The following is an 18919-nucleotide window of genomic DNA, read 5'->3' on the forward strand; positions in this document are numbered from 1 at the left end:
TGCATTGGGGGAAGCCCCATCATTGCAGCATGTGGCCCTGTAGGCAGGAGGGAGGGAGCTTCCCTCCTGCCCTTTGTTCTTCCAAAGGTACGGGGGGTTCTGAGGATGTTGGGGGGTGGAGAAATCAGGGAGAGGGGTGTAGGGCTCCGTGGCTCAGCTGATCCTGGCAGGGGGAATTCCCATCAGCTAAGCTGCCAGGAATCCCCAGAAACTGGCTCAGCTGATGGGGATTCTTTCTGCCCGATCAGACGAGGTAGTTGGTGGGTATGTCTACAAAACTTTCTTTTGTACGTTTTTCATGTGGACTTTTTTAATGGGCAAAAAAGGTAGATGTCCTAATGACTGAGGTGGCGCTGTCTGGCATGAACAGTGAAGATAGCAGGTTGTGGCAGAGACCTTTCCATGGACAGAATGTGTGTATATTTATATAAGCAAACATAGTAAAAAAAAAATCCTTTTAAGGATAATTAACAAAAGATAAGGAAATTATAGAGAGGAAAAACGGGAATAAAAATATATAGAATTGTGTAAACAGGATTTAGGAAAGATTAAGTGCATAGACAGCTGTAGAGGTAAAGACTTAAAATTATAGGAGTTCTTGATCTTTCTCTTTGGTTAGATTAGAACAAAACTTCAGATTCCTGTGTTTTCAGTGTTTCTTTGTTCAATATTTAACTGGTAAGAGACTGAAGGGACTCTGAATTTTGGTCTAGTTGTAATGAAGATACACTCCTCCCTCAATATTTGCAAGGGTTAGGGGCAGAGCCGGCCCGCAAATATTGAAAATTCATGAATAACTTTTGGGCCAACTCTGACCCATCCCCGCCTCCATCCCACTTTCCCCCAGACCTTACCTGGTGGTCTAGCGTTTTTTTGGGGGGCAGGACCGAACTTCCTACGCTCTTGCCCCGTGCAGATCACTCATCCAAAATGGCTGTTGTGAGTTCCTGTAGTCTCTCAAGGCTACAACAGGAACTCATGGCAGCCATTTTGGATGAGTGATCTGCATGGGGCAGGAGCTTAGGAAGATCGCTCCTGCCCCAAAAGACCGCTAGACCACCAGGTAAGGTCCGGGAGGCCGAGGTGATTCCGGTTTTAGGAAATTGTGAATCATCGAAATCACGAGTCCTAAATCCGTGAATCGGGAGGGGGAAATGTATATGATTTCACATTCCTGACCGAGGGAAGCCTGTATGTTAAAATCTGCTCTATGTACTATAATAATTATTCAATATGTGAAATATGAATGTATGTATGTCTTGGATCCAAGAAAGAATGAAAGGTGACCAACTGAATGACTATATGTGTAATAGTTAAATAGGAAAATATTCTATAAACTTATAAATACTTTGAGGTTTAAACTTTGGAAAAATGTGCAGTTTGACTTATCTGGTTTAGGTAAAATAACTTAAAACTAAATTTAAAATATAAGGTTTCCTAAATTAAGAATATTTTCTGTGAAAAAGATCCAAGATGGCGACGGTATAGGGACGCTGTGCGGCAGCTCCTGAGAGTTTTCTCAATTGGATACTTTTTTCGAATAATATTGATTTCCTACCTTCGACATGCCTAAACGGAGAGGGAAAAGCGCCGCTGGGGCCTCGCGGCGCTCAGAGACCTCCGTGTTCGGCAACATTGATGAAATCATCAGGCGCATGCAGGGAACGTCGGCAGGATCAGGGCTACCCCCGCTGGAGACACTGCAGGAGAACGGCGTGCAGCAGTCCTCCTTGGGGCTGGAAACCACCTTTAGCCCTGACAACCGAGCACCTCCCCCGCATCCACGAACGGCTAGTTCCCCGAGGGAGGGGGAACTTCCGGGAATCGGAGTGTTTCCTACTCTAGAGGCAGCAGAGATCAGTCCGGGGGACAGAGAATCGGTTCTCCAGATTTCTCTGGGAAACCTGAATAAGGAATTCGAGGACAGGACATCTACGGGGGAAGGAATAGCCCAGTCCGGACAGATATTGGAAGACTTGCCAGTGGGTGAGCACAAGACTTTACATTTTCAATTTCCTCAGATAACTAAACCCCAGGAGGTTACATTGGACGCTCTGTGGGACCTGGTAGTTACTATTCCTAAAACTATAGCATCCCAATTAAATCAAGTGGAGGAACGGTTTAAAGTGTATGATAAAGATATCTTGGAAATACGGAAAACAACCACTGAAAATAAATTACAGATTGAAAATCAACAACAGAATATTAATTCCCAAAAAGTTATACAGGAGGCTTTAATTAAAGATAACACCAATTTAAGAAGGAAATTAGAGTCACTTGAAAATTCCACAAGAAGTAATAATCTTAGATTAATTAATTTTCCTAAGATTATAACAGTGACTCCTAGAGAAATGATTACTCGTTACTTGACGGAAATATTGGGAATTTCTGAATCTTCTATACCACCTCTAACTCAGGTGTACTACCTTCCTGTTAAGGATGTTAAAGAATTTAATCAAGAGCCCTTGGATGTTACAGCTTTATTGGAATCCTCAGATAGGGAAGTAGCTACGCCGGCAACATTGCTTCTTTCAGTAGCTCTCACAATGGACAAGATATGGTTATTGAAATTATACTTCAAAAATAAATATAAAGAATTTTTGGGACTAAAAGTTCAAATGTTTCCTGATTTGGCCAGAGACACACAGAAGCGGAGAAAAGAATTTCTTCTGATGAGACCAGCAGTAATAGCCCTGGGAGCTACTTTTTTTCTTCGCTATCCTTGTAAATGTATAGTCCATTATAAATTGCATAAATTTGTTTTCTTTGAACCATCTCAACTGACAACATTCCTGTCACTGTCAAGACTGGAGAAAGAGCCAGCTCAGGATGGATAAGAAAGATAGACGACTGTTAGCACAGTATTAACTATAACTGTTTTTCTTCTTTAATTGATTACTTAAATTCCGTTTATTTTGAATCTTAGATCCTAAATAGAGGACTTGAGTGAGATTTAAGATACAATTATTTCTTGTTTTGTATTATGTTGTATTTTTTGCTTCTTCAATTTTGCTTTTCTGTACAAGTTTATACTTGATTGTTATATTGAAAATTTATAAATAAATAATAAAAAAAAAAAAAAGAATATTTTCTGTTCACAAACTGGTCTTTTCTCTTATTAGTATATGAAAAACTTGTATAGCCCATCTTGATCTTAAAGCAGAAGTACTGAAGAAGAAATTAGTTGGTTTTGTGTCTGTGACAAACTGTCAGTTTTCCTGAGAAAATTACCTTGGTCTGACAGAGCTTTTTTGATTCATTCTTTAAGAAGACATACTGAGCCTATAAGGAAAAGATATTTCCTTTCTTTCTAAAAACAAGTTTTACATTCCTTTGGTAAATTGTAAGATAAATGGTGCTAAGGAGTTTTCCTTCTAAGAGTACACATCATATGATTTTGTGCAACTCCAAATATTTAGAATATCTTAGAAATTGTTGAAAAAGAAATATACTCTTATACCTTGTATACGTTTTCTTTAACCCTGTTCAAAACCTAAAGAATTTCTTTGTTTGAAATGGTCCCACCTTCTAAGAGAACGTGGTAGCTAAGTATTGGAAGCGGAAGTGACATGTCACCAGTCATTGTAATAGTATATAAGGAACTACACAGCTCTGATTCGGGTGTCGGGTCAAAAGCGCGCCGGGACAAAGGCGCGCGCAGACAATTGAGCGCAGCGCAGAGGCGCACGCCACAGAAAATTACTGTTTTTAGGGCTCTGACGGGGGGGGGAACCCCCCCACTTTACTTAAGAGATCGCGCCGCTTGTGGGGGGTTGTAACCCCCCACATTTTACTGAAAACTTCACTTTTTCCCTGTTTTTAGGGAAAAAGTAAGTTTACAGTAAAATGTGGAGGGTCACAACCCCCCAAACCCCCCACAACGCCGGCGCGATCTCTATTAAGTAAACTGGTGGGGGCTCCCCAACAAAATCCCCCGTCGGAGCCCCTAAAAACTGTAATTTTCTTCGGCGCGCGCCTCCTTCTTGCGCTCAGTTGTCGGTGCGCGCCTTTGTCTTTCGCAGGGTTGTCTATGAACCCTGATTCGTGGAGATCTTTCTCCACATGCATAGACAACTTTGTCTCACACAGAATAATTACAGAGTTATAGTTTATGGAAATGCATTTAGCGTACATAATTAATTGGCATTTTAATTCTAATTTTAACATAAGAACATAATAAGCATTGCCTTTGCCGGGTCAGACCAGGGGTCCATCGTGCCCAGCAGTCCGCTCCCGCGGCGGCCCCCCCAGGTCCATGACCTGTAAGTTCTCCACCACCTAAATTGTTTATACCCTAATCATTAAATAACCTGTATAGTAACCCTCTATCTATACCCTGCAATCCCTTTCTCCTTCAGGAAGTCATCCAATCCCTTTTTGAAACCCAATATTGTACTCTGTCCTATCACCTCTCCTGGAAGCGCAGTCCAGGTGTACACCACCCTTTGAGTGAAGAACTTCCTAGCGTTTGTTCTAAACTTGTCCCCTTTCAATTTCTCCGAGTGCCCCCTTGTACTTGTGGTTCCCCACAGTCTGAAGAATCTGTCCCTCTCCACCTTCTCTATGCCTCAAGTTTAATTTTGATACAAATTGAATAAATATAGTTTTTATGAAAACACATATCTGCGTCAAAAGGTACCCTATGTTGAGCTGCGATGCAGCAAGCGTGCTCAGGACCAAAACTTATAACTTTCTCATTTTCAAAAATAATAGATAAATGTTTGGCAGCTTTGAAAATGGACATTTTTCCTGCTGGGTTTGTGGATGTTTTGCACAAAACATCCAACCTCAGGCTTAGACACATTTTTTATTATGCCCCTCCACGTAATTACCTTGTTAGTCCACTTAAAATAAAGGTTAATACATAAAAATAAAAAAAAGTCTAAGATGATATATTTTTATTGAATTAAAGCACCTTTTACCCAGCTTTTGGGAGCTACTACCACCTTCCTGAGATCAGGACAGAATGAACAAACAATGGTAATACTAGATAATATATACAAATCATAAAAAGCACCCCAGTGACAGTCTGAAGGAAAAAGTGTGGGTGATGGGGAGAATACAGTAGGTGGGTAATCAGAATCACAAAATGACAGGCAGTAGAATTTTCTAATTCATAATAGTTTTAGAGAGCCCCATAGGTGATCATTTTAATTTCAGTAATCTTACTGTACTGAATTGCTTAGAGTTTTATTTTAGTAGCTTGATTGTTAAGACAAAGTCCCAAAATGGGCCTCCCCTTGGAAGTGTTAAGCTGGTCAGCTTTGTGGCAAATAATTTTATGTCCATGTTAATTTATTCTCCTCTTTAAACACCTTTCCTGACTTGATAAGGACCACCACATGACTTGTGAGTCTAGTGCAAGCAGCCCATTCCAAATACACAAGATACCACAAGGGAATTGGCAGCAATAAGAAAGTATCAAACCTCAGGCTAGGAGGACTAGCACTAAAAATGTAGAAGCCCACAATAATTATAGCACACATCCAATGAAGCCATTCTATGTTCCTAGGTTAAGAGTTGCCAGGAATCAAATAGAACTGGACCTCTGGAACCTTTATGGAAGAAAAATCTGTAGAAAGCATTGTCCGACTCTTGAGGAATAAATCCAGCAGCTGAACCACAATTTAAACTGTCTGGGAATAACACCAAGACCAAAACAAGCTTTGGAGTTAACCTTTTTTTTATTATTATTATTTCAAGACTGTAACTATTGTCAGGCATACTCCAAGCACAAGGATGCTGGAGATTTGAAAGAAAGGAGGGACTAGTCTGCGGCACAGAATGGGAGAGCTACCTATCCTTGTGGTTACCATGCCCCTTCAAAGGTTGCTAGCCAGTATTTAGCCCAGACCTAGGTCCCCTTTTTCCTCAAACCTGCAAGGGCTGCAGTAATCCACTAGCAACTGCTACATGTAAAGAGAGAAGTAAGCTTAACTCAGGGCCAGTGCTGAATTTGGCAACCAGTGCCAACGTAAGCCTGTCCCAAGGACTGTCAAGGCAGATAAGAACATAAGAACAGCCTTACTGGGTCAGACCAACGGTCCATCAAGCCCAGTAGCCCGTTTTCACAGTGGCCAATCCAGTTCACTAGTACCTGGACAAAACGCAAAGAGTAGCAAAATTCCATGCTACCGATCCAGATTATGGACTTTTCCTCCAGGAAATTGTCCAACCCCTTCTTAAAACCAGGTACGCTATCCGCTCTTACCACAACCTCTGGCAATGCATTCCAAAGCTTAACAATTCTCTGAGTGAAAATATATTTACTCCTATTGGTTTTATAAGTATTGCCCTGTAACTTCATTGAGTGTCCCCTAGTCTTTGTAAATTTTTGACGGACTGAAAAATCAATCCACTTGTACCCGTTCTACTCCAATCAGGATTTTATAGACTTCAACCTTTATCATCTTGGTCGCTCTTCTTTGAACCTTTTCCAGTGCTGCTATATCTTGAGAAAAGAAGACCAGAATTGAATGCAATACTCCAGGTGAGGTCGCACCATGGAGTGATACAGAGGCTTTATAACATTCTTAGTCTTGTTAACCATCCCTTTTTTTAATAATTCCTAGTATCTTGTTTGCTTTTTTGGCTGCCGCCACACATTAGGCGGAAGGTTTCATTGTATTGTCTACAACGACACCCAGATCCTTTTCTTGGGCACTAACCCCCAAGATGGACTCTAGCATCTGGTAACTGTGATTTGGATTATTCTTCCCAATGTGCATCACTTTGTATGTGTCCACATTAAATTTCATCTGCCACTTGGATGCCCAGTCTTCCAATTTCCTAAGGTCTGCCTGCAATTTTTTACAATCTGCATACGTTTTAACAACTTTGAACAGTATAGCGTCATCTGCAAATTTAATCACCTATTTGTCGTTCCAATTTCCAGATCATTTATAAATAAGTTAAATAGCATCAGTCCCTGCGGCACTCCACCGTTTACTCTCCTCCATTGAGAAAAATAACCATTTAACCCTACCCTCTGTTTTCTATCTGATAACCAATTCCTAATCCACAAATGAACTTTGCCACCTATCCCACGACTCTTTAATTTTCTCAGGAGCCTCTCATGAGGAACTGTCAAAAGCTTTCTGAAAATCTAGATACACTGCATCAACTGGCTCAGCTTTATCCACATGTTTATTCACACCTTCAAAGAAGTCAAGCAAATTGGTGAGGCAAGATCTCCCTTGGCTGAACCCATGCTGACTCTTCATTAAATCATGTTTGATTACATGTTCCACAATTTTATTTTTATAATTGTTTCCACTATTTTGCCTGGCACTGAAGTCAGACTTACCGGTCTGTAATTTCCCAGATCTCCCCTGGAACCCTTTTTGAAAATCAGCGTAACATTGCCCACCCTCCAATCTTCAGGTACTACATACAATTTTAGCGACAGGTTACAGATCACTAACAGCAGGACAGCAATTTCATGTTTGCATTCTTTTAGTACTCTGGGATGTATACCACTTATCACTTTTTGTCGATTTGGCTTAGTACATCTTCCAGATTCACCAAGATTTCTTTCAGTTCGTCCACATCAGCACCCTTGAAAACCATTTCCAGTTCAGGTAGATCTCTTACATCTTCTTCCATAAAGACCGAAGCAAGGAATTCATTCAGTCTCTCCGCTATGGCCTTATCCTTCCTGAGCGCCCCTTTTGCTCCTTGATTATCCCAACGGTCCCATGGATCCCCTGACAGGTTTTCTGCTTCTGATGTACCCAAAAACCCTAGCTGTATTACGGGATGGACTTGCTCTAAGGAGCCTCCATTTACTTTGCTCTTTTCTTTAATAATTTTTTTTAAGATGACAATGAGAAAGGATACCAGTTTCTGCTCACAGCTCTACACTACAGGCATAAATTGTACTTCTATGTTTCCAAGGGTGAGCATCCATTATCCATAGGATTTGAGGAGGGAGAGAAGGTGAAGTGAGTTGGCCACAGAATGGGAGGAACTCACTTTCCAATGCTATCTCACCAAAACCTGTTATAAAGGATCTCCTGTGGGAAGAACCAGGATCTATGCCCAGACCTCTGCTGAAAGGAGTTTGGCTAACAAAATGATGGCTGTTCCTATGCACGTGGAAACCTAGCATGAGGGCTATAGCCCCCAAGTAAAGCTGAGAGATCTCACACCCAACTCTTTCCTGAAGAGGGGGAGCATTATGGCAAGAAGAGAAACATGACTGGGGTATGTTTTCAGTCTTCCACTACTATGCAGATTGTTCTGTCTTCAGTTTTTTTCTTTTGCACCATGTGGCTTGGCAGGATGGAGCAAAGCCTTGCCGTTACCCAGCTCTAACTGGCAAAAGCCAGCCGACACTCAGCGCTGCCTTTGCATCCAATAAACTAGCCCCCCAGGCTTGCTCATGTGCTGCTCCAAGGCTCCCAGGCTGCCACCTAGACAGCAATATTCCATAAATACTGAGTGCTTGGCCCCTATCTTCAACATCAGAGCATAGTAATGAAAAACCCCCGGCTGCCTGGCCCAAATTAAAACAAAACTTGCTGAAATTAGTTGGGGTGGGGGTAAAATTCTGTTTCCCTATTAAGTGCTATATACTCTGGCAAATAATGGTACTTCTTGCTTAGATGACTTCACTGTAACCTAAAGAAAAAAAGTGCAGCTCACAACTACTGCTCATTTTATCAAACAGGAGACCAAGAGGAATATAGAAGAGAGAGAATGCACGATTAGAAATGAGTAAAGGAAAGTTTAGGAAGGGGAACTTTGGAACAGTGAGAAATGGAAAATCACTGCTAGTTATCTTGCACTTCTACCCCATGGCCTCAGAAATTCAAGTCCTTGATAGTCTATAATAATAATAAAAAGTATACACAGACTTGGTATAGGAACCAACTTCTGGAAAATATTAGGAAGAGGGATGATCAAGGCTGCAGCCCTGAGATAATATGTATACAACATTTATAAATAGAAATATTGCAAAGTAAGTACAGCAATTGTACATCCTAGGAGTGCTATTATCCACATAGATTTTGCCAGCACTTGCAAACACCTTCATATCGTTAACATGCCCATTTTTTTCCAGGTTTTGCTTATACCGCTGATCTTATTCCCAACTCTCCTTTCTTTATTGTGAAAGCATAATTTTCATCTCACTTTTGGAGGTGTCCTTTTCCTGAAGGATATACTGCCCGATTTATATAGAAAGTCTCTCTTCTACAGGGCAGCAAGATCCTGAAAGTTATTCCTGGGTTTCAGAGCCTGGCCGACTACCTTTCCGACTCTCCAGGGAGAATGGAGGGATGCGACAATCAAAGAAATACCCATCCTCTCTCTCTATCCGAAATGTTCCCCTGCAGCAAAAAAGAAAAAAAAAGACAATCTCAGATATTCTCCAGAGATGTATAAGGAAAACATTCTTCAGCAATCCCAGCAAGAAGTGGGCTATAGCACTTGACTGTCAGGGAAACTCAAAGCTTTTGTGATCTCAGAAGCTCCTGGTAGGAGGTGCTGCAAAAAATAGTACAAGAGCTCTTTCCCTTAGGAAAAGAAACTCACCACATATGGCCACTGGGTGCTTGGAGAGAGACATGGCTGCTATACTGGAAGGCAGGTTGCTCCTTTGATAAAATAGGCTCCTGTAGAACAGAAAAGACAGTTAATAGAAGACTGCCCTGCTGCTTTCATTCAGATTCCCTTCTAGTATGCACATACCCTTCCCACTACACCGCGGCCCCGCACTGTTTCCATTGTCCCCGCCAAGCTGAAAATGCGCCAGTTTCGTTCTCGCAGTTGAAGGGTCTCTGAGCTCAGGTTCTCTAGCCGGATGCAGTAACGCCACTATTGGGGAAGAAGAGGGGGAGGGACGTAATATTAAGGCAGTTCTTATGACCCTTTTCTTCCCTGCAGATATTTCACTTTCCAAACAGGATTCAGATTGTCACCTGCTCTTCCCCACTAATCTGAGTGAAGAAGCACAGAGGGGCCAACAGCGACAGGAAAAATTTGCACAGTTAATCAGGGCAGTTACACTGTACACATGGGCACACAGCATATTAGAACGAATGGTACTGAGGTCAATAAGTATTCCACCACAATGCACAGACATAAACAGGATTTTAAAGGGCACAAAACACAAGAAATTCACCACTAGGTCCATGACAGCATAGAAGGTTCAGTTATGAAGATTTCTATGCTAACTTTTGGCAGTTACTGCCAGTTTTTTCTTTCTTCAACAATATATACATATAACTTTAAAAGACAGAAGTAACAGCTGTGTGGAGATAAAATGGTGGCTTCACTGTGCAGGTAAAAACCCAAAAATATCAGCACACATTCTGTGCACAAATATTTATCTCACAAAAATTTTATAAATAAGAATATTTTTATGAGGCTAATATTTATGTGCACTTTCAACATACACACAGTGAATCTGCCCTTACCACAGTATCTCTGTGCACATGTATCCATCAGGTTTCCCTGATTAATATGTAAGCTCTACACACTTTGAATTTGAATCATTCGCTTGCTGCATCACCACAGAGTATGTTCTTGCTAATCTCACAGTAGAAAGTGTGTGCTCACCCATCAAGATGCAGCTCTGCCACATGGCTTTTTGCACCCAGAGTCAACACAAGAACAATTTTGATGTCATGGGGACAACTATGAAGAGAATCAGCCCGTAGTAACCTCGCCTCCCATCCCACAGTTAGAAGGCAGAAACTTACCCAATATAAAGAAGTGTTCTGTGTCTCCTGACAAACATCCCAATGGAGGAAAAAAAAAAAAAAAAAAAAGAGGATAAATATCAGCAAATCCTTGGAAAGGGAATTCGATTTCTTTACATAACCCCTCTTCCTTCCCCTAGGCTCACTCACAAACCTGTTCCTTTATTCCGCTTATCTATCTCAAACCTGAGGAGTCAATTCTTAAAGATTCACATTAGAATGAAACTTTACCACAAAACTAGCATTGAAATATTGCTGCGGTGATAATCTGCGGCTCAGTGCAAAACATCAACATTCTAATTTTCCCTTCCCCCCTTCATGTCTTTTCCCTTTATTGTCTTCTTTTTTTATAAGATTGTAGTTCCTCCCCCTTTCCAATCCTCCCTATGTCTAGTAAGATTAGGTTGGTTGTCTTGTCTTGTCGGTAACCTGGAGTTTGTCTCCCTTTTAAAAAAAATGTTTTATTTAATTGTACAACGCTTAGAAATTTATGATTTGCGTTTAATCAAACTTTAATAAACTATGAAACTATGGTCAACTTTCCTGTCAGTTCCTTGAATGGTGACTGGTTCAGGAACAGACAAGGAAAAGAAGATTAGGTTCTTACCTTGATAATCTTTCTAGTAAAAAGGTATACGAGTCTTCAACCAGTGGGTTATTCTCTTATACTCGCAGGTTTGTAGAAGGCATCATCTACTTTTTTTCTCAGCTCTGGGCTGTACGCCATCTCCTCAGTTTGTATCAAAGCAGTTGATAATTCATATAAGAGGAGAAATAAGGAGATGGGATATGGGGTACTCCCTGACCAAACCATTTCTGTTCTGATCTGCAATATGTCAAAAGCAACAAATTAATGCCAATGTAATCATAACTAAAAACAAGGTAGAAAGAAACAAGCCACCTACATGAGTGCAACCAGCACTAACATTTATGGAGCTCTCCAGTTTCTTGCTTCTCTCATTGAACCAGAGAGATAAATCAGTACTCTTTGAATCTGTCTGCCAACAGACATCAACAACCTGAAATACATAAATGTCCGAGCCCACAAGCAGGCTTACAGAAATCTAACAGGGCAGACCTTCAAGACTTGTATGCCTTTCCACTAGAAAGGATTATTGAGTTAAGAACCTAATCTTCCCTTCTAGTGCAAAAGGCATACGAGTCTTGAAGCAAAGCAGTCCCCCGAGTCGAGGGCAGGGCAAATGAGCCTGCCAAGGACCCAAAAGTGAAGTCCTTACACGCTGCCATCTCCACTCTGTAGAAGTTCATGAAAGTATGGAGGGTGGACCATGTAGCCGCCCTACAAATTCTTAGGTGACACTGCCTGGGACTCTGCCCATGAAGCAGTTATACTCTTCATGGAGTGTGTTCTCAAAGCAATTGGTGGTAGTTTACTACTTCCAATATATGCTGAAGCAATAGCTTTATGAATCCACCTGGACTTAGAATCCTTAAAGGCCGTCATTCCCAGGCTGCAGGGTTTATTAGCACAAAAACGATCTGAGAGGTGAAAATCATTCATCACCTCTAGGTAACAGAGATGAACTCTCCTAACATCCAGTAACGCCAAAACTGTCTTCGCTCTTTCTTTCTTTCTTTCTTTTGTTATATTATGCGTACCTGTGGGAAGGAACATGGGTAACTGGACTTTCTGATTTAAGTGGAAATCTGAGACCAGTTCAGCAGAAGGAAGGGACCGTGTGGAGAAATCCCTGCCTCCGTAAACCCGAGGAAAGGCTCTCTACACAACAGAGCTTGTAACTTCGAAACCCTTCTTGCTGAAGCAATAGCTACTAGGAAAAATCGTCTTAATGGTAAGATCCATCAGATACTCCTCTTGCAAAGGCCCATAAGGAGCCTTACTGAGGGCTTGCAAACCCAAGTTAAGATTCCACATTGGGAAAGGATGTCATACAGGAGGATGCAGACCTAGAACATGAGTCTTGACACATGTACTTAGAGGGAGCCAATGGCCAAACCCCTCTCAAGACCATCCTGGAGAAACGATAGGACCACTGACATTGGAGCCTTCAATGGCTCCAAGCCTTAGCATAGGCCACGAAAGTCACTGGTTTCTTAGATTTGAGGAGGTAGCTATAACCATCATCTACTATGTTACTATGTAACCACCTACAAGAAGCTCTTCCATGCTAAGACTGCGCCCTAAGAGCCATGCCAGAAGTCTAAAACGTTTCAGATTCTCCAGGGCAACCAGACCCTGTGAGAGCAGATTTGGATGCAGTGGCAGTTTGAGACACTTGTCTCTCTACAGACAAACCAGATCTGTGTACCGTGGCTGATGTGGCCAATCTGGGGCAACCAGGATTACCAACCCTAGAGGGTTTGTTATACTTCAAATGACCCGGCCCACCATGGGCCACACGGGAAAAATGTACAACAGCCCTTTCTCTAGCTACTGTATGGCAATTCCAGTCCTCGAGAGCCAGAGCCAGGTCAGATTTTCAGGATATCCACAATGAATATGTATGAGATGGATTTGCGTGCACTGCCTCCTTGAGATACAAATCTATCTCATGCATATTTATTGTGGATATCCTGAAAACCTGAACTGGCTCCAGCTCTAAAGGACTGGAATTGCCTACCCCTGTACTAGAGCATCCAAGTCAGTGCTTCCAGGCTCAAATTTTCAGCTGAAGAATCAAGAGACTATATTGTTGATTGCCGATGCCATCAACATGAATGTCGGACACCTCCATCGATGCACAATGTTATAGAAGGCCTTCTGAGCTAGGGACTATTCCCCCAGGTCTAGGATCTGCCAGCTGAGACAGCCAGCCTGTACATTGTCCATTCTGGATACATGTGCTGCTGATAAGAGTTTGCAGGTGAACTACTGCCCAGCAAAACAATAACTAGGCTTCCAGCTTCCACAAAGCACTCTTAGTTCCTCACTGCCTGTTGATGTAGGTCACCACTGTGATATTGTCTGAGAAAACCTTGACCATTTTGCCTTCTAGGGAGTTCTCCAACGTCTATAGGGCCAGATGAATGGCTCGCAGCTCCAAGCAGCTGATAGACCACTTCTTCTGAGAGGGCAAACATCAGCTCAGAAATGGGTGACCCTTGCAATGACCCCTCCAGCCATAAAAGCTGGCATTTATCATCAGGATCACCTAAGAGGATATACGAAGTAGCAAGCCTTTTTCCTGCAACTCCAGTTGCAGCCACCAAAGCAAACTTTGACAAGTTTCCGCCATCCAGTTCAGCGGTCTCTACCTGTGGAGACCAGTGGGACAAGTGAAGAGGACGTAGTTGAGCTTTCACCCATGTGGTCGCTACCATTGACCCCAGCACCTGCAAGTATTCTAGGAATTGCGTGGACTCCAAGTGACTCTTATGAAAGTTGATAATCCAACCAAGGTCCTGCAGCAGGTGCCATAAGGCGGTAAAAGGGGCCAAAAGAGGCTATGAGGAAAAAATAGCCAAGGAGGCAAAAAACTTCAAGACGTTCTTTCGATATATTAAAGGGAAACGACCCGCGAAAGAAGCGGTGGGACCATTGGATGACCAAGGAACATAGGGAGCACTAAAGGAGGACAAATCAATAGCAGACAGACTGAACATGTTTTTTGTGTCTGTATTTACCGAAGAGGATATACACAACATACTGGAACCCATCAGGCTATATGCTGGAAGTGAAAACGGGAAACTGACAGGGTTAACGGTCAGTTTAGAAGAGGTATGCAGGCAGATTGATAGGCTCAAGAGCGATAAATCCCCGGGACCAGATGGCATCCATCTGAGGGTCATCATGGAACTGAAAGGGGCCATAGCTGAATTGCTTCAACTACGAGCCAATCTGTCGATCAAAACGGGAAAGATTCCGAAAGACTGGAAGGTGGCGAATGTTACGCCGATCTTCATAAAAGGTTTGAGGGGAGATCCAGGAAACTACAGACCGGTGAGTCTGACCTCGGTACCAGGAAAGATGGTAGAGGCGCTGATAAAGGACTGCATCATTGATTACCTTGACGGACACAGTCTGATGAGGACCAGCCAGCACGGTTTCAACAAAGGCAGATCTTGTCTGACAAACTTGCTGCACTTCTTTGAGGGAGTGAACAGGCAGATAGACAAGGGCAACCTGGTCGACATTGTATATCTGGACTTTCAGAAGGCATTCGACAAGGTTCCGCATAAACGACTACTTCAGAAAATTATGAGCCATGGAATCGAAGGTGAAATACTCACGTGGATTAAAAACTGGCTAGAGCATAGGAAACAGAAAGTGGGGGTAAATGGACAATACTCGGACTGGAAGAGCGTCACCGGTTGGGTGCCGCAGGGCTCAGTGCTTGGACCCGTGCTCTTTAACATCTTTATAAACGATCTGAACATAGGTACAACGAGCGAAGTGATTAAATTTGCAGACGATACAAAGTTATTCAGAGTAGTGAAGACGCAGGGGGACTGCAAAGATCTGCAACGTGACATAATCAGGCTCGCGGAATGGGCATTGACATGGCAGATGAGGTTCAATGTGGACAAGTGTAAAGTGATGCATGTCGGTAACAAAAATCTCATGCACGAATACAGGATGTCAGGGCAGTACTTGGAGAGACCTCTCAGGAAAGAGACTTGGGAGTTCTGATCGACAAGTTGATGAAGCCCTCTGCGCAATGTGCAGCGGCGGCGAAAAGGGTGAACAGAATGCTAGGAGTGATAAAGAAGGGGATCACAAACAGATCAGAGAAGGTTATCATGCCACTGTACCGGGCCATGGTGCGCCCTCACCTGGAGTACTGCGTCCAGCACTGGTCACCGTACATGAAGAAGGACACAGTACTACTTGAAAGGGTCCAGAGAAGAGCGACTAAGATGGTTAAGGGATTGGAGGAGCTGCCGTACAGCAAAAGATTAGAGAAACTGGGCCTCTTCTCCCTCGAACAGAAGAGATTGAGAGGGGACATGATCGAAACATTCAAGGTACTGAAGAGGATAGACTTAGTAGATAAGGACAGGTTGTTCACCCTCTCCAAGGTAGGGAGAACGAGAGGGCACTCTCTAAAGTTGAAAGGGGATAGATTCCGTACAAACGTAAGGAAGTTCTTCTTCACCCAGAGAGTGGTAGAAAACTGGAACGCTCTTCCGGAGTCAGTCATAGGGGAAGATACCCTCCAGAGATTCAAGACAAAGTTAGACAAGTTCCTGCTGAACAAGGACGTTCACTAATAGGGCTAGTCTCAGTTAGGGCGCTGGTCTTTGACCAGAGGGCCGCCACATGAGCGGACTGCTGGGCAAGATGGACCACTGGTCTGATCCAGCAGCGGCAATTCTTATGTTCTTAGACAACTTGTGCCATTGCTGCCTTTCCCTTGTGCTTGGATGAAACTCTGATCAGTCAGTCATCCAAGTCTGGATGCATCTGAAATCCCTGTTTTGCGAGGTTGTGCTGCAACAATGTCCATCACCTTGGTAAAGGCACCACTGCCAGCCCGAAAGGGAGTGCTGAGAACTGGAACTGACATTCCAGTACATGGAATCTCAGGAACTTCCAGTAAGCTAGAAATATGGGAATATATAAGTAAGCCTCTGACAAATCTGGAGAGGCCTGAAATTCCACAGTGCCACTGGAGCTATGACAGAACGCACAGTCTCCATTCAGAATCGGAGACCTTCAGCACAGATCCAAGACTAGATTTCAGTCATCTGAGTCTTATCATGGGCACAAAGAAATATATGGGATATATGCCCAAGCCCAATTCTTCGGCTGGTAAGGGTTCTACAGCATGAATATCCAGAATGAATATCACTATTGCTCGGACTCTGACCACTTTCTCTGGCCGACCAGCCAGAGAGTCCATAAATAGAACAAGTAGAGGATGAGATAATTTAAGCTTCTATACCTCTCAAATGATGCCAGTACCCAGTAGTCTGAGCAAATCCTTACCCAAGCCTCCCAATAAGCTGACAACCTCCCTCCAATCAGAGGGATTCAACTGCTGACCTGGCATCATTGGGACTTTTTGGAGGCTGCTTTGGGGTGCACAATGGGCCTTGATGAAATCTATCACAGAGGGTGCATGCAACAAAAGAAGCTGCAGTTGCTGTCTTCAGACCCACAGCCAAGGCCTCAAATTGCCTTTTGAGGACTAAATCCACTCTGTGGTCTTGTGCATCCTTTAAAGTTACTCTGCCTTCACCAGGCAGTGAAGTACATTTAGCCACTTGCACTACCAGTGAATCCACTTTAGGTGGGTCAAATAGTTGATAAAAATCCAGAGCCATTGGATACAGCTTTGTCATAGTCCTGGCAACCAGCAAGGGATTTTCAGGACTCTCTCAATGCTTTGTCAGCATCTTGGTAATATCTGGAAAAAACATGGTCCGAGCCTTAGAGCTGCTCAAACCTGAAAGCTGAGCCTCAGAGATCTGCAGGGGATCAAGCTTTAATTCCTACAAGGATTCTATAATTATCGGCATGTTGTTGGGTCATTGATCCACATTCCTCCGCCAACTGGACCGCTGTGTCCAGCGGATGACTCTTAGGCAGCAGAATCATTCTCTAAAAGGGTGAAAACCCCCCGCGTAATCACAGATATTATCCCAGTTGGTACCTGTAGCTCCCAATAATTTAAATAGGCTGCAAACATTAAACTCAAAAAATCTGTAGTAATCCCCTGGACAGGGAGCTCCAAGGACTCCTGCAGAATTCACCTTGTCTCCTTGCGGTCCCAGAGGTGTCTGTGCATTTGCACTTCGGTGAATCTACTAAGTCACTAATTGAGGGCTCTAGGGGGGATTTTTAACCCCCCCAAAACAAGACACCTACAACTGGGATGCCCTAGAGCAGGGGTGTCAAATGTCAGTCTTTGAGGGCCGCTATCCAGTCAGGTTTTCAGGATTACCCCAATGAATATGCATGAGTTTTATTTGCATGCACTACTTTCATTATATGCTAATAGATCTCATGCAAATTCACTGGGGAAATTCTGAAAATCCGAGGACCGACATTTGTCACCCCTGCCCTAGAGGGACAAGAGGTGGCTAAGCCCAGCTGTCCCGCACCCCCCCTCATGTGCCCCATGGCACATGAACAAGGATGCTCCTCATCCGGCCATCCAGCGCTAATTTGGTATTTATCCACATTAAACAGCCCGATGAGTCCATATGGAATGAGTTTCAGCAAAATCAAGGTGTTTTGGAGCAGACAGAGGATTTTAAAATCAAATTAGGATATCCAAAATGGCCGCTGTGACAGCATTTTAGTGCCAAAAAACGGCCTGAGAGAGCTAAATTAAAAGCACAGAAAATTCAACAAAGCAATTTCTGAAGTTGGGGGACACAAATACCAGTTCCAGAAACCTCTAAAACTTCAATTTGTAGACCACCCTGATGTCTCCCATAGGCTACAATAGCCTGAACTCAGTGTTTTACTGGTGCTGTGCCTGTTTCAGTTCAAACTGCAGCTAGACAATGGAAAAGAAAGCTGCCACAAACAAGCATGAAATTCCACTCCAAATGCTTGTTTCTTCCGGCTGTCAGTCAGACCCTGAACGAGCCTGAGACCCTGACTCCCACTGCTACTCACAAGTCTTCGAGGGGGGGGGGAGAAATGCAGCTGGCACCCACTAGAGACCTCAGGACTGAGATGGGGATAGACAAGCTCCGGTAAAAACCAGGAATGAGCCGTGCTTCCAGGGGAATGGTCCCCCAAGCCACCAAAGTGTTAGGACAGACTGTCCAAGCAGGTTCCCTGTAAAAGAGTTGCCCTCCCAGCTACAGACTTCTGACCACAGAGTCTGTGTCTTCTCCCAAGCAGAGCTGTCCCAGTCAAATTGGGAACCTCTGGAGCACCGCAAGCCTCACAATTTAGAAGAAGACCTGAAAATAAAAAATCTAATTCAGAACAGATCAAAAGGACACTTTCCAACATGCTGGTAGAAGGAAAAACTGAGGAGGTGGTTTGGAAGAAAACCTGAAAATAAAAAATCTAATTCAGAACAGATCAAAAGGTCACCTTCCAACTTGCTTGTAGAAAGAAAAACTGAGGAGGTGGGACATAGCCCAGAGATGGAGGCGGAGTTGAGAGAAAAAGGAAGATAATACCTTCTACAAGCTCATGAGTAAAAGACAATAACCCACTAGTTCAAGACTCATGTCTTTTGAACTAAAAGTTGACATATAAAAAACCCCTACCAAAATAAAAAAACAACCCATAAATTATAAGCATGCCATGGAATGCATCAGCC

The 18919-nt window shown here is 43.1% G+C and overlaps 1 protein-coding gene across 4 annotated transcripts in view; it reads right to left on the bottom strand.

Moving 5' to 3' along the window:
• The window catches only part of LOC117360500 (polymerase delta-interacting protein 2-like), a 72989-nt gene that overhangs the window by 16627 nt on the left and 37443 nt on the right, over positions 1-18919 (bottom strand). For 2 of the 4 annotated variants that reach the window (XR_004539429.1, XR_004539430.1), the window contains exons 8-11: positions 10707-10733; positions 9694-9819; positions 9538-9617; positions 9136-9332 (exon numbers count right to left, since the gene is read on the bottom strand). Coding sequence is in view for 2 of the 4 variants with exons in the window: in XM_033944336.1 (XP_033800227.1) it covers positions 9221-9332; positions 9538-9617; positions 9694-9819; positions 10707-10733 (345 nt within the window). In the remaining 2 variants the exon portion in view is untranslated. Of the gene's footprint in view, positions 1-8923; positions 9333-9537; positions 9618-9693; positions 9820-10706; positions 10734-18919 lie in introns of those variants that run through there. The other 2 variants (XM_033944336.1, XM_033944338.1) reach the window with 1 other exon arrangement.

Source organism: Geotrypetes seraphini, chromosome 5, assembly GCF_902459505.1.
Source record: "Geotrypetes seraphini chromosome 5, aGeoSer1.1, whole genome shotgun sequence".
Taxonomy (NCBI): domain Eukaryota; kingdom Metazoa; phylum Chordata; class Amphibia; order Gymnophiona; family Dermophiidae; genus Geotrypetes; species Geotrypetes seraphini.